Below are 17,252 nucleotides of genomic sequence, written 5' to 3'. Positions count from 1 at the left end.
GGCTAGTTTTAAATGGCCATTCATGGAAAAAGTTACTTTTGGGGTTCAGTACAGTCATGCCATCTAACAACAGTGACAATTCAAGCAACCTGTTAGTTTAGAATTTTTGCAATAGTTTATTTTTGCAAATTCAAAAATTACACACAACCTTTAAAAAGCTTTTCTGAATCAATTTATGGAAGCAAGTGAGCATAATTATATTGAGCCATATTGCAGTAAAAGGCCAAAATTAGAGTGTGTTATAGTCTGGGGAAAGCAAGATTCACCCGCCTCCCTCCTGCTGACACCAGATTAACCAATTACAGCTAAAAAAGTGTGACTTCTCGCTTCTAGTGCTGCAAAATTTCTCACTTGTATCTTTGCAACTAAGAAAAAGAGTGAGCCTGAGACACTTGAAAAAAAGTGTCTGCAGCTGCATTACTTCTTGTTTACTGTTGCTCCTTTGAGACATGCGATGAGAAAAAAAACATCCAAAACTGCAAAACAGCCTGAAAAATGCTAGTATGTCTCTTTTAAAAGCATTTCTTTACAAAATGCAGAACAGAAAGCATTGATTTATTTAAGAGGGATTCAATAGAAATCATGCTATGAGGTTATAGTACAGAATGTTTCCTGCACCGCTGTTTCAATACGTGACTATTTTAAAGACACTGTAAAAGAAATTATATTTTGGTTGTACTGTGACAGACTGTATATTTAGCGTGAGATAGGGTACAGTTTGTGGAAACCATAGACAGTAAAAAACATGGAAGACACGACTCAATAGACTTCAATTACAAAAAAAAACAAAGCCATAATATCTCAAAAATGGCCAATAATGTCATTTGGAGCCAGAGTATGCACAGTAGTGATCATAAGTTGGAGCTGCGCTATCAAGGCTCCGCCAATTTTCCCGTTTGACTCAATCACAAATGCACAAATCAACTCATTACACCCCGTTTAATAGCATCTTATAACCAACTAAGATCTAAATGATTAGAAAAACGAACACTTAAAAACACAAATGACCAGAAATCACAGAAACCATCCATATAGATTATTAATTGGATTTTTAAGTTTGGCTCACGTCTTATTCGTCAAAGATTGAAAATATGCTAATTTTCTAGCTCCCCTAGAGTTAAACATTTGATTTTTACTGCTTTGGAATCCATTCAGCTGATCTCCGGGTCTGGGGCTACCACTTTTAGCATAGCTTAGCATAATGCATTGAATCTGATTAGACCATTAGCATCGTGCCAAAAAAATATCCAAAGAGTTTAGATATTTTTCCTATTTAAAACTTGACTGTTCTGTAGTTACATCGTGTACTAAGACAGAATGAAAATTAAAAGTTGCAATTGCAAGTGGCTGTTTTGGAATCCATTCAGCTGATCTCCGGGTCTGGCGGTACCAATTTTAGCATAGCTTAGCATAATGCATTGAATCTGATTAGACCATTAGCATCGCGCTAAAAAAATAACCAAAGAGTTTCAATATTTTTCCTATTTAAAACTTTACTCTTTTGTAGTTACATGTACTAAGAGAGACAGAAAATTAAAAGTTGCAATCTCATGTGGCTAGGAACTATACTCTCATTCTGGCATAATAATCAAGGACTTTGCTGCTGTAACATGGCTGCCGAAGGCGTAATTATGTTACGCAGTACCCAAAAACAGTCCTCTGCTATTGAAAGTTACCAAGGGGACTATTTTCAGCTGCTGCGTAATATCATTGCGCCTCCTGCAGCCATGTTACGGCGGCAAAGTCCTTGATTATTATACCAGAATGAGAGTATAGTTCCTAGACATATCTGGCTAGAAAATCACAACTTTTTTAATTTTCTGTTGGTCTTAGTACACAATGTAACTACAGAAGAGTCAAGTTTTAAATAGGAAAATATTAAAAGTTGTTTTTTGCACGATGCTAATGGTCTAATCCGATTCAATGGATTATGCTAAGCTATGCTAAAAGTGGTACCGCCAGACCCGGAGATCAGCTGAATCGATTCCAAAACAATAAAAATCATATGTTTAACTCTAGGGAAGCTGGAAAATGAGCATTTTCAAAAAAAAAAGTGGAGTGTCCCTTTAACATAGAGGGGCAGGTGTTGTGACCTATTCTGCAGCCAGCCACCAGGGGGCGATCAAAATGTTTTGGCTTTACTTTTCAGGACATGCGTGGCACCCTTGGTGAAAACGGTGATCTGAAGTGACCAATATGTAAGGAAGAATGGAAACAGGAAGTACAAATCATTAAAAGTGTAATTTGACAGGAAGAATGTTTGGTATTTATTGACTCTGGGTACGTAATGCAGTTACACAGTTCTGTGATGGCTTCCTCTGTATCATATATTATAATAAGGAAATAATGGATCTGTTGAAGTGGGACTGTATAGTACAAATTGCCCGTAATAGTCCTCCAGAGTGTAAAGTGTGAGTGAATTATGCAGCATGACAGAGGATGAGTCATGTTCCCAATGCAACTCATCATCTATTCCCGTGATGTCTCTACTCACCGACTCAACAATAACAGAGTCTGGAGTTCTCCCTGAAAACACGAAGCCCAGGTTCTGTGCCGCCCGCACCAGAGCACCTTCATCTGAGGAACAACAAAGCATGCGGTCAGAGCAGATGGTGGTTAGGTTGCACTGGATTAAATAAACCCATGTAGAGGTCATTACACTAGCCTAGCTTTCCATTTATATCAACACAGTATCTGGTGCGCCTTTGTGGCTCTGACTAAAGATTAAAATGAGTCGCATAACTCATCTTGGCAAGCCCCAAAGCCAGGAATAAGTTCTGATAAATGCTTAAAAGATAAATTATGCATAACCACTAGTTGTCAAAGAGTGAACCAGCATTAATTAGCTTATACGTTTCTCTGATGTTATCCTTAAACAAATTTTCTTTGTTGTAAGGCAACAACATGATAAAATGTACCAGATCCGCAATTCTGCTTTCAGCATTGATGTCTGCAAAAGATCTGAAAACCAAATCAGAACCACGAGACACAGAAACAGGAAATTTACAGCAGATAGCAGAAACTGCCCTTTTCACAGCCTTCTCACTTCCTGTCACCCTTTCATCTCTTTCACTATAAGGCCATTTGAGATGTGAGAAATTCTAAAATTAGTTTACGGGCTCTGACTAGCTTACCATTTACCAGGTTTATTAGTTTATCAAGTGAATTTAAGTGATATATTTGTGGTTTAGATAAGATGAAAGCAGTCTGTCTGACCTGGTGATGCAGCCTGGTAGGCGATCTTATCATCGCTGCGTTCAGGGACGGCTGTGTGACAGATAGCCATCATGGTCATAAACTCCATGATGACAGAAGCGGTAGGCTGCAGAGAAATGAAAAAGCAAGAGAAAATATGAAAAAAAGAACGAACACCACAAAAAATGTGTTAAAACTGTATTTGCACCTTTGAAAAACTCACAAAGGTGTTCACACATGGGCACCGATTCAAGACAGATGGATATACGGTACAGTGATAAAGGAAACTGAGCGATATATACAGAGCAGAACATCACAGACACTTGGGGCAATACGCAACCACAAAAATAAGACCATATAGTATTAAAGGTGGGGTGCATGATCACTGAAAGACAATGTTTACATTTGAAATCACCTAAACAAACACGCCCCTACCTCAATAGAATCTGGACCTTCTTTTGATAGACCCGCCCCACACATGTGACGATGTCGGTTAGTAGACACGCCCCTTACTGCTGATCGACTTCCAGTGTTTAAAAAAAAATAATCACGCACCCCGCCTTTAATTACCCACCAACCACCCAAAGCACCCTAGCAGCTGCATGGCAATAGCAACCACCTGTGTCCGAAATAGCCCCCTATACCCTCATTCATTATTCCCTACATTAGTCCACTAATATAGTTTACTCGAATGAGTGAATTTATACACTTGAGCTGAACGGAAGTGCTGAAGTGTGAGTGCCATCTTTCGCCGGGACTTGAAAAATACATTAATCGCGAGCCTCAGTGGATACATAGCGGCTAACTGTGAGTGTACATTGGTTGTAAATTCATTATTGGGTGCATTGTGGGGTTAAATGAGTGCAATATGATTTCAGACAGCACTAAAAATGGATGATCCTTCAAATAATGCACTATTTAAGGGTATTTCGGACACAGCCTTAGTTTTACACAGTAAAGCAGCCATGTAATGAAATGTAAAAACCAGAGCAATAATTGGTGGATAAATTTAGGCCGTGAATGACGTCACGAAGCATTGCTCTAAGCTATTTGAGTACGATTACAGTCATCTTACGTTTCAACATTCACATCTTTTTTGATGAGCTCTCCTGTGAGAGAACAAAACCCTCTGGAGGACAAATGAAAAGCCGCTTGAATGGACGCAAAAGGGAAGGAGAAGCTCAGGTGGCCGTGAGGTGAGGGACCTTGCATTTAAAAGGATGGAGATACTGTATGTAAGCCCCTGCTGATGGACCCATGTGTAACCAAATGCTGTCTTGGTGATTGACACAAATACAGGGACGCCACAAGAGACTAAAAGACCCAGATGTTCACAGTAACACACAAAACCAGCCGAATGTAGTTGTGTCATTGTAAACAGTTTTGAGTAGATTTCATGAAGGAGCGCAGCCGTAAGGAGAGGCAGGAAGTGTGAGGGCGTGGATATCAGGGTCTGTGCGCACATTTCTGGCTGGCTGGGCACGACTGAGCAGCTGTGAGGCCATTACAGTACTTACATGATTGCTTTGGAGGTTTTCCAATAAGCTGGGGTCATTAAATCCAGTTTCCTCTGTGGACTGAGAGCTATGACTGCATAGAGAGAGAGAGAGAGAGAGAGAGAGTGAGAGAGAGAGTGAGAGAGAGACAGAGAGTGAGAGCGAGAGAGAAGGAGCAAAAAAAATTTAAAACTCGCATTTATACAGCGGGCAGAAGCCATATTTTCTCCCTAAACTGAACCATTTTTTTTTAAATACACCTGAATGTCATCTACTCTTGATGAGTTGATACATTATGCAATCTTGAAAAAATTTATTCATCCAAGATCATTGAGAAAAATGTCAATAATGATGGTGGGTTAATATTTCAATGTTACAACCACTGATCTATATAAATGACTGGATTGCGCATGACGTCGCAACTGTGAAGCCACCGCGTCGCCATATTGGTATACCCAAACATTCTATCAAATCAATGGACGTTATCAGATTTCAATGATAAAACATCACTTTACTAGTCTCCATTTTTATATCTAAAGTCTCCCATTATTACAAAGCAAACGTCCTAAGCATGTACATAGTTATTTACTGAAAGTTGTACATTTTAGTTTTTAATCAGTTATTATACATTCATCTTCTTTACAGTATCAGATCAGCAGACAGACCGCAGTATATTTATGATTAATGAGAAATGTGCTCATTCTGAAATCTAAATAAATAATCATACTTTGTACCGTATGGGTATGCAATAATTTGCTGGTTTTGTAAATGTTGTTATCTAAACTTACAAGTTACCTAAACTTATTTAGAGAAATAACGCTGACAGTGTAGCTGAATGTCAAAAAAAACTTTATTTATACCCGTGTCATTAACAGAATGCAGCAGACACACTCACCTTAACGTTTTTTTATAAATCCATTTTCCTGCCCAAGTAAAACATAAACATTGCAGATAACACCAGAGTTAACAGTAAATTTACGTACACATATCCTAAAATTAATCTTGCGTGACTGATACGCTGTAAAGCGGGTGAATTTAAAACATGATTTTGAATGGAAGTTAATGACGCTCTCTGCCGGTTGGGTATACCAAGATGGCGGCTCCAACTCTCCGCTGGCTTCACCTCACGCTGTTACGTTAAGCGCTTTATGCGCAATCTAGTCATTTATATAGATCAGTGGTTACAACTGAACACATTATTTAAAAACTAGACTCAACAATAGTTTTTTGCAAGCTTTGTGAATGGATATTCAATGTTTCATTTCTAACTACCAACCTCATTACATGTTTTTCATTTAAGACAATACTTTATAGACCTTTTGCGTGTTTGCAAACAGAGATGACTTTTTTGTGGGCGGAGCCCAACTGGTGGCAGAAAGTGAATGCTTCTCAATCGAGGTGTGAAATGTTTTAGCGTTAAAAAAGTCTGTTTCCCCTATATTTCTCTTAAGTGTAATGTTTCTTATAACGTTTTCACCAAGTTACGTTTATTTTTTAAATAAATTAAAAGCTTGGCTACTAATTGTGTGCAGGTATGTAATGTATGTTTTGTTCTTTATTGGTAAATCAATTATTTTTACAGTATGAATCGCTGAAGTACTTATAAGAGCAATACTATCATGTTTTCTGTATAATATAATTTATTATATATTTGATCATTTTCCTGTTTTCAATTTCTTTCTTATATTTATAGCCTACGTGTTTGTTCTAAAACTGTATTATGTTTACATACAAATTAATTTGTATAGGCCTGCTTATATATTATTAACACTTTACATCGTGTGTGTGTGTGTGCTATGTTTATATTTATTAGTAAACATCATAATTTAGAACAAACAGGAAGAAGACATAGGCTAAGATAGAAGGTAAAAAGTAGTAATAGAAAACGAAAAAAATATGAAAACTTTAATAAATGGTAATATTATTGATATTATGAACTCATTCAAATCTTTAATCTTTCTAAATAAATTATAAACGTAACGTGATGAAAACGCTATAAGAGACACATAGAGGGAACAGACTTCGACAGAACACCGGATATCTTCACTAATTATTTTCTATTCTAATTATTAAAAGATTTTCAGATGATTTCATCACTCCAGTCTGTCCGTTTGAGGGCTTTTATTGCAACCATAAACACCTACGTTTATCTTCAAATGGTGTCTTCGACGACGGTATACTATAAAAATGAAGGTCATTTATTTTGGCATTCCTATTCTGACACTCAACAGCACAAAACATTTTCTAGTGAGTTATATTGTTCGTTTCACTCATGTCTCATTCATTTCCACGTTTTTTTTGCCACCACATGCGCGCATGACGTAACTGTGACGTCGACTCGCAAAAGGTCTATAACCAGTTATTTTACACTAAAATTTTGGTAGCACTGTCTATATTGGCAGCTCTCGCCATGGTGCATGAAGGTGTGAGAGGGCGACCGGGCATATGGGACCATATGACTGATCCTGGTTTTAAAGAGGTAGTACACCCAAAAATTTAAATTCTGTCATCATTTAGTCACCCCCATGATGATCTAAACCTGTTTGAGTTTCTTTCTTTTGTTGTACACAAAAAAAAGATATTTTGATAAATGATGGTAACCACACAGTTGACGGTACCCACTGACTTCTATAGTAGGTAAAACCAATACTACAGAAGTAATTGGGTACCATAAACTGTGTGCTTAACATCAACTATCAAAGCATCTTCTATTGTGTTTAACAGAATAAAGAAACTCATACAGGTTTAGATCAACATGACGGTTTGTAATGATGACAGAATTTTCATTTTTGGGTGAACTATGTCTTTAATTTGAAAACTGTTTATGAAAAATGCTGCTGTTAAATAACCTCTTAGTATGAAGCTTGCTGTTATGAAAAGGTCTTGTCAATATTTTGTACTGCAAAGTAATCTATAAGGTTTTTGAGGGTTTCATCAATATCAGTATTATGCAAAAGAAGTCACTGCACCAGGCCAGGGAAAGCTCCTGTGCTTAACATTAATTACACCACAACCTGACCTTTGAACTCCAGACACCTGTAAGTTGACCATAAAAGTGTAATGGAGGGTGGTTTTGCAGCTTCTGGCTTCTTATCTTGCTAATGGTTTTATTATGGTATACTATACATTTACTATTGTATATATTTAACTCTTTCCCCGTCAAGTGTTTTTAAAAAAAGTGTTGCCAACCAGCGCCAGCATTTTTAGCATTTTCAAAAAAGTTCACAAAAGAAAATGTTCTTCTTAAATTATATAAACATACAATATATCAAATAAAAGAAAATATTTTTTATCACCTCTCAAATATGGGTAGGTTTCTTCAAAAACACCAAATTTTAAGCAAAAAGCTGAGATGATTAAATTTTTTTTTTATTTTTTTGATAGAGATCATGCAGAGTGATCCTCAAAACATACACAGACATGCAGCTGTTTGCCCCAGGGTGATACTTCCGGGCTTTATAAGTTAAGGAAGAGTGCCACCTGATGGATAATAATGGTATTGCGGAAAGCCGGAAATACTCGGGAAGCATTTTCTCTTAATTGACGAGTTAACTTATCGATGGCGTGGAAAGAGTTAAGGATGACAAAGGTATAAAATGCTTTAATCCAAAGTGACTTGCAGTGCAAGGAAGTTCACTATCAAAATGTGCTCCTTATTGATCGAACCCATGACCCATGCAATGCTCTACCAATTCAGAAACACTAACACCATAGTGTATCATAAGATTCAATCACATACAGACTGTTTTCAAAGGGGGCGGCTCTCATCTCTTTACTCCGAGGATGTTGTGAAGCTGAGGGCAAAATCTCAGGCTGAAGGATAATGAAAGTCAAATCCATCACACTAAAAGAACATTACGAAACGGCGCCGGCAAAATCTAATTTCCTGTCTCTCAACACCTTGAACAGGGATGCATGCAGACATGCTCTTCTCGCATACATACACACAAATCTACTGGTTACAATGGATCAGGCGAAGCCTGTATTAGTCTGAATGTGCTATAAGGAGAAAATAAAGAGGCTTTGAAACAAAACAAGCCACATATCATGCAACATGAACACTCGGATCATTTCCATTGTGCTGACCGAGCAAACACTTTGCTGGATATTCACACAGAAACAGAATGACACAGCAATAAACTGCAATTTAATACACTTATGGGTCTCATGGTTTCAGAAATTACATACGTTTATGTCTGACCTGTCTCAGGCTTAGTCCTTACTGTAATAGTCTTACAGCATACTATTTCTGCAGTATGTATAGTGTATAGTATGCTTATTTTTATACAGTATCCCACAATGCAATGTGCTGAACATAGCTTTAATTTCCAGTGTTATAATGAACCAAAAGTTTAATTCAGCATCATTTCACATGTAAAAAATAAATAGTTACATCCATGTACTAAATGTTTGATGCAAAATATAACTATTTTCCACAAAACTGGAATAAAAATACAAAATAGCTACTTTAATTTCAATGCAATGTACTCATGTAATGCAATGTAGCATATTACTGTGTATAATGCATACCATTTCACACATTTTTGCAAAAATAGTATGCATTATTTAGTGCACACTGCACAGTATGCACTACACCCGAATCTCTTTCTAAACATAGCCTCAGTTATGGTGATCCAAAACCCAGAGGGGCAACCGTTACTATGGAAACTGAATGCAGTGCTGCAGTTATTAGACCTTGATGGCCCGTTCTTGCCCATTCATATCCATCCTCTGATCTACTGCAGTGTTAACCTTTAATAATCTAATATATATTATAATTAAGTCAACACCTTATATAAACACAAACACATACTTTTTCTCCATCACATACAGTGCAGTACCACATCAGCCAATGTAGCATATCCTATTACAGCTCCATTGGGAGGTAGGGGAGACCTTGCACGTGTTTAAATGTGTGTGTGTTGATAAGAGTCATAAACAAAACAAACAGCAGAGGTGCTGGGTCCTAAAAGGCACGTGTCGCTTACACAATGCCCCCGAGACACACAAATACAGACACTGCGCCATTTCCCTGCACGTGGCTCATCTGCTCCAATAAAGTTACATGCTTTTCTCATTGCTCACAGTTCAGCCCAAGAAGCGCTGCATGCATTTTGAGTGCATTCGTTATTACGTTATATGTGACCCTGGCCATTTATACATCATCGGGAAGTTGAATAAAAAGCTTTCCATTGATGTATGGTTTAGGATAGGACAATATTTGGCTGAGATACAACTATTTGAAAATCTGAGGATGCAAAATACTGAGAAAATCGCCTTAATCCAAATAAAGTCCTTATCAATGCATATTACTAATAATAATTAAATTTGTAATATATTTACGATAGTAAATGTACAAATATCTTTAATGAAACATGATCTTTACTTAATATCCTAATGATTTTTGCCATTAAAGAATGTATTATATACAACAATGTATTGCTGGCTATTGCTCCAAATATATCCGTGCTGCTTAAAAACTTATGTTTTGTGGGCCAGTGTCACATATTGTCAAAAAGCTATCAATCAAATCAGGATATCCAAACCTTTACGCAATCATTATTTTATCTTTTAAAATTTCAATGTGACACATGCAACTTATAAGCCCTGCATGGATTCGACTGGATAAAATATGTGATCCATCTCTGGCTATGTTCAGTAACTATTATCCCCTAACAATTTAAGTGCTATTAGTTCAGGTTCTGAGCTCCTACAGCTCATTTATAACCCACATTCAATACTTATCCTAGTCTTGGGTCACACTGTGCTGCCAAAATCCACTAAACACAATCACGTCGCAAACAATGGTTCAAACCACATTTCAAGGCATCACGGCAAGAACATTACAGAAGCAAAAACATCCAACAGCGTTGGTCCTTACCAGTCCTCCTCTGCAAAACTACCATCCTCAACTTCAGCTGCATGACTGTTGGGTAAAGTTATAACAGTTACAAGACAGAACAAAACAGAAGGGACCGTGTTAACTCTGCATGTGTTAGAGGAAAACAGTGGGAACCAATTTTATATCAATTGCCAATAGGCATTAAAGGGGACATTTCACAAGACTTTTTAAGTTTTAAGTGAAATAAATCTTTGGTGTCCCCAGAGTACATATGTAAAGTTGTAGTTTAAAATACCATAGATAATTTATTTGCATGTTAAAATTGCCACTTTGTAGGTGTGAGGAAATATGTGCTGGTTTTGGGTGTGTTTTTTAAAATGCAAATGAGCTGATCTCTGCACTAAATGGCAGTGCCATGGTTGGATAGTGCAGATTAAGGAGAGGTATTATCCCCTTTTGACATCATAAGGGGAGCCAAATTTCAATGACCTATTATTTTCACATGCATGCAGAGAATTGTTTACCAAAACGGAGTTACTGGGTTGATCTTTTTCACATTTTTTAGGTTGACTGGGGACACAATTAAACACGGAAAAATCTGATTTTCATGATATGTCTCCTTTAATATATTTTAACATTTTTAGTTAAACTTGGTTTGGAACTGATATGCGACTTATTTTTGGCAAACATGGGCAACAATATTTAAAAAAAATTATTGAGAACTATATTTTCCTAAGTAAATTATGATAAATACAGAATTAATTCATTTACAAAATGAACTGTATGGGAAAAGTAAATCGTAAAGTCCCAAAAATAATTAGGCACATTTTAATAAAAAAACTTTAGCGCGTTCAAGTCAAAAATCTGAGTTTATTTAACTTGAGCATATAAAATTCATTAAACTAAAACATTCAAGTAAAATAAACTGAAATTTATTTGCACATGTTGTAGGAAATACCCACAATCCTATGACAAACAGTAAATACAATCTACCATACAACAGTAAATAAGACTTATTTAATATTTTATAGGACCGCAAGGCTTCAATATTCCAAAAATGAATAGACTTTACCTAAACAATTAAAATAAATCTAACTTCTTAAATAAAAATAATTAAGTCACATTTACTTAATTATTTAACAAATGTTCTTCATGCATTATTAAGTAGATTTTATTTAATTTTAGTAGGTAAGTTGTACTTTAAAAAAGCAGTACATTTTTCTTTCAAAAATTTGTGCAAATTATTACAAGGATTTTTTAAAGTAAAGTTGTTTTTTTTCAGTGTAGCATCAGTAATGTAATGATCAGGAGGCTGGCGCAGCACAAAGTCAATGTCTATGTTAATCATTAGCTTATACTCTTTGTAAATACTATTAAAGGAGGTCAGCAGGAGCAGAGATTTAAATGGATGGTCTTGTCTCTGTATCCCAGCAGACATAGACACAGTCACTACAGCGGGGCTGACAGCAGCAAATTATTCTGCCGCCTTTGTTACGATCTACGTATTGGAGTGCAAAGGCTTTGTTAATTGTAATGTGAGTGGACGCTGGCCTGACCAAGTTTTTAAAGACCAGGCACTTGTGAAGAATACAGAATGGGCAATGTGAGTATTGACACAAATAAATAAACAAGAAAAACAAAATGACATTTTGTGCATCATTGAAGACTAATCTTTGTGAAAAAAACAAAACAGTACGATGTGTCAAAATCCACAGGATTTTCATGTTTTTTTGCAGCAATATAATCCCTTAACAGAAAACTCTGATTACGCATGAGATTATGCGAGTAGCTGACAAACGCGAGCGTCTCTTTTATCATAAACCCTTTAGAGGAGTCTGCAGCAGACACTTATTTTGACAAGACACATGATGCACATAGATTCACTCAACGCGCCAAACACATACAGTATTTTGAAATGACGAATCACACACATCACGGGCACATTGTGACAAACTTTGCATCGTGTGCCCTCGAAAAAAGAAGTTACCGGCCGCCACTGCTGAATATACCATGGTCAATGAATAAGGTAACCATTCAGAGACTCAAGGCTGAAAGTATAAAACCAAAGGTTAAGCTGACTCGCAATGCACATATACCTACATTTCAGCAGGGTTTTGAGGACATTGAATTTAAAGTAATATAGGCAAGCAGAAGTCCCGCAGATACTACATTTGACTACCTCTTTACCATTCAAACAAATGTTTAAAAATGGACATATTTTATCTTTTGAAATAAACATGCTTAATTAAATAAAACCCAGTGTATAACCCAATAGGTTGTTAGGGAATAAAATAGCTTGAAAATATGACAATACAGAAAGGAGAAAAAAAATGCAACCTCAGAGTTTGCATAAGAGATTTGCTTATAAAGGACAATTGCAACACTAAAACATTCCACAGATACTTCAGATACTTCAAAAACTCTCAGAAGTATTTGTTAAAAAAAGATAATGCAGCCGTAAAGATCTCGAATGATATGACAGTAGGTTCACACCAGTTTAAGACTAAACAATCCAAGACCAAGAAGTAGACCATAAGACCACAAACAAGACATTAGACCCAGATTTAGACATAATCTTAATATAACTTGTTGATTCAAAACCCAGGTTTTTACTCTAATGAAATTGGACTCTATGTCTTATTCCAGTGGTCTTTTCTTCAATCAATCTGTATGGAGATATTTGGTAATGTGCCAAGCTAGACCCAGGCAAAATTTATTAACAAATCGAAATTAAACTGGGGCCATCATAGGCCCCAATGCTTGAGTATCTGGCAAAGACTGCCTGGTTTACAACAACAACTTTGCCAAAGCTTTTAATATAAAAACACAAGCCAAATACAGTACACAAAAATAATTTGTATTGTACCAATTTTTCTAGTGCTAAGGGCGAAAGAATGAATATAAATAGCTTTGATTCCTGCCATCATGTCTTTGTGAGCGCACCCAAACCACATCTCATCAAATTAATTAATGTCTTCACCCAAAGGGATCTTCCACATTAAATACTCTTCTACTTCATTAGCTGTGCATGGTGACACAAGTGGAGAAAATCGCAAGGGGGTTGCAAACCTCTTGTGAGGTTAACTTCTCTTAAAGACATAGTTCAATCTAAACCTACGTTTACTACATAATGATGTAGCAAAAAACAGAAAGGGTTTTCCTTTGCACATTTGAAAATTTTTAACACTACATTTACCAAAATATACAAAGATGACAGAAAACGCTACATTATGCTAGACCAGTAGATGGCGATGTTACTTTGTAAATCAACACTACAATTCTTAGATTTTATATCACTTAGCAGAAAAACAAGCACACGCTGAACCACAACACAGACAGTGACACAAAATACATTTTAGGTAGACAATTAACAACATTAAACCAGCACACACTACGCATACTGTTGCCTCAGTCAAACCAAAGTCAAATCTGGGATATATATTCACATCAAACCTTTTTGCACAAAATTTCCTCTCACAAACGGTTGGGTGGGGGAAATGCTGTAGAGGAGGAATGCAGCATCAAACGAGACCAAGTCCATTTAAAGCAGATAAAAGACAGCATCCATATTCATGACTTCCTCTAAAATATAGCCCAGTTCTCCAACCTCAAAGTGTTATGTACAAACTCAGAGATCAAACAGGTGCTGCGGCGACTGCAACAAATGCTAAGCAGTGGGATATTCATGCTTAATGAAGAAAGTAAGAGATGCTTTTGATGTCACCACCATGGCTAATCTCATGCTCCTCTTAAATAAGAGCTGCAGGACAGACGCCAGCTCAGGTTACAGTCATGTGATTCAGTCTGACTCACAGAGCAAGGCTGCATCGCTCACAAACTAAATTGTGATTGCCGTTTCCTTTATTAAATCTAATTACATCATTCCATCTAATATTGCAAAGAAGCCACAATCAATGCATTATGAAAATAGGAGTATAGGAGGCTCTATCAGAAACTAAAGCCTAAAATCTAAGCTTACTCACACCTTTAATCTCTTGATATCCTCGCAAGCGCTGATATTTCCTTTCGGAAATGCAAATGTAGTTTGCAATTCAGCTTAATTTTTGCTCAAAATAATGGCTCCTCTTTATAGTTTGTATCAAATGTAACCGTGGGTTCACACCAGCCACATTTCAGGCGTCAAATTCGCGCCTAGTTTGCCGCTTGAACAGTTTGATGCAGGTTTCACACCAGACGCGGTAGAGCCGGCAAGCACGGATGATTTACATGTTAAGTCAATGCAATGACGCTTTTAGGCATCCTGCGGCACAGAAGGTACGGCGCGGATGGCGTGTTCCGGCGAATTGAGCGTGCCGCGGGCAACGCGCGAGTTGAAAAATCTGAACTTCAGCGGATTTACACGGCGGTTTAACCAATCAGTGGAGTCACAGAAGTCCCTCCCATGATGCAAATTTGTGAATGTCTCGAATAACTAGAATTTCACGCGCGAATGGAGCAAGTAAACTGAAATGTTCAAGCGTCCAACTACGCACGAACAGCGTGTTTTTGCCGCCTCTACCGGGGTTGGTGTGAATGCAACATGAGTTTACTCGCTTCATTCCCACATAAAAGACGTACGTGAAATTTTAGTTATCGAGACATTCACGTGGAAATTTGCGTCATGGGCTTCTGCGACTCCGCTAGCTTTCTGTAATCATGTCACTACTAGAGCAAGATCCTGATTGGTTAACGCGGCGCGTTTTTCCCGCGGCAACGCCCAATTCGCGCAAAATAGACATGCAAATAAGCCGGAATCACGTCTACTGTGCTGCGCTACACGCCTAATTCGCGCCACGAGACCTCCAGACGCGTATAAACGCGTCTTTACATTGACTTAACACTGAAATAACTCTCGCTTGACGCCTCTACTGTGGCTGGTCTGAACGCAGCGTGGGTTCATACCAGCTGCGTTTGAGGTGTCAAATTCGCATCTACTGCATCTAGTTTGCCGCTTGAACATTTTGAGTTTACTCGCTTCATTCACACATAAAAGACGCATGTGAAATTCTAGTTATCGAGACATTCACGTGGAAATTTGCGTCATGGGCTTCCACGACTCCGCTAGCTTTCTGTAATCATGTCACTACTAGAGCAAGCACCGGATTGGTTAACGCGGCGAGTTTTTCCGCCAATTTTTCAACTCAATTTGTGCATTTGCGCAAACTAGATGTGCGAATGAGGCGGAATCGCGTGTACCGCACAACGCTAAAACAGGGGGTGTGAAAGCATCGTTCCTATCTGTGAGCGTGTAAAGGCGTCAATAACTGATGTCTGTGTGCAAAACTGTAAGTCTCCGTCTCTTTTATTTATAGAAACGCTCCGGCTGCGCAGGGAGGCAACGAGGCAGCTGCTAAAAAGAGAGTTGAGGATAAGACAGCTAGAGCCAGATGTACACTCCACCGATTACCAAAGCAAAACAAGTGTGTATGCGTTTACGTGTCTTACCCATAGGCCACGCCTGCAATGGTGCACTTCTTAAACTGCATTACATTGCAGGTCAGAGTTCCAGTCTTGTCCGAAAAGATGTACTTCACCTGGTATTCGGAATAAGAGTGCAAAACATCAGTTATTAAATTGAGATATATGCCTTAATCATAAAATTGATTTGATTTCCAATTGACATCAGAATGATTGGTTGGTTTAGTAACTGGTATTTTCCAAAACTGGGAGTGAATCAATTTAAACAGTTCAATACACTGTGTTAATGTGATATCCAGTATGTTGGGTAAAACTAACAATACTTGATGATGAACACTATAATGTGTCTTTTGTATAAAGGCTAATGCTTCAAATAGTCTTATAGCTGTTAGTCTCCCTTTGGGAGCAGCTTGCATTCCTTGCATGTCTTGCGATACATCAGTTGTACAACACAAGCGTCAGCCTGTGGGTGTTAAGTTGTGATAGTAGAAACAATGGGATAAACTAAATAGTTTAAGTAGTTACAGCATTAAATAGCTGCATTAACTCGGAGCTAAATAATAAAATAAAAAGTGAACAAAGACCAGGGAAGGGGCAAACAAGAGAAAGATGCTCTGGTTCAAACCAAGCTTGAAAAAAAGTATTGTGAATGCAATTTACAGAAAATGAACAGTATTACAATTTTGTGGTTTATGAAAAAAAAAGTAAACCAGATATGTGATCCAGCCTGTGAAAAAAAAACCAACTAAAGTAATTTTTTGTGAATTAAAGTTTTTACATAAAATCATCCTACATAATGTTAAGAACAGTCTGTGAAAATACAACCTTAACTCTTTCCTAGCCATTTTTTCCCCATAAAATAATGTGTTCCTCATGAGGTTTTATGTTAATTAATCTGTAATCACACTTACCCAATTTATAAAAAAAACTAAAGCAATTTTTTTTTACAAATTTTAAACTCTCTGTATGTTTTGATAATCATTCTGAATCTGATCTCTAACAAAATTCCTTCACAAAAATGCAATTATTTCAGCTTTTTGCTAAAAAAAATTGTTTTAAAGAAAAATATACAAGAGTTTATGAGCAGAGAAAAAATATAAAAAGGATGAAACGGTTTTTCACGTTTTTTTTTTTTTAAAGCAGAGGGTCTGTTCTTTCATTTGATATATTTTACATATTTTTAGAAGAATTTTGTGAAACTTTTGTGAAAATCACAAAAAATGCTAGTGGGCAACTTAAAAAAAAAAAAAGGCTGGCGGCGAATGAGTTATTATCTTTAATATTGAAATCAATGATGGAAA

General features: G+C 37.0%; 1 protein-coding gene across 6 annotated transcripts in view; it reads right to left on the bottom strand.

Moving 5' to 3' along the window:
* The window catches only part of atp8a1 (ATPase phospholipid transporting 8A1), a 149,813-nt gene that overhangs the window by 78,830 nt on the left and 53,731 nt on the right, over positions 1-17,252 (bottom strand). For 2 of the 6 annotated variants that reach the window (XM_073854377.1, XM_055177553.2), the window contains exons 14-18: positions 15,979-16,067; positions 10,573-10,617; positions 4,713-4,785; positions 3,217-3,322; positions 2,495-2,577 (exon numbers count right to left, since the gene is read on the bottom strand). In XM_073854377.1, coding sequence (XP_073710478.1) covers positions 2,495-2,577; positions 3,217-3,322; positions 4,713-4,785; positions 10,573-10,617; positions 15,979-16,067 — 396 coding nt within the window. The remainder of the gene's footprint in view (positions 1-2,494; positions 2,578-3,216; positions 3,323-4,712; positions 4,786-10,572; positions 10,618-15,978; positions 16,068-17,252) is intronic. The other 4 variants (XM_073854380.1, XM_073854379.1, XM_073854378.1 and 1 more) reach the window with 3 other exon arrangements.

The sequence above is a fragment of the Misgurnus anguillicaudatus genome, chromosome 16, assembly GCF_027580225.2.
Source record: "Misgurnus anguillicaudatus chromosome 16, ASM2758022v2, whole genome shotgun sequence".
In the NCBI taxonomy this organism is placed as follows: domain Eukaryota; kingdom Metazoa; phylum Chordata; class Actinopteri; order Cypriniformes; family Cobitidae; genus Misgurnus; species Misgurnus anguillicaudatus.
This window is presented reverse-complemented; position numbering and strand designations above follow the sequence as displayed.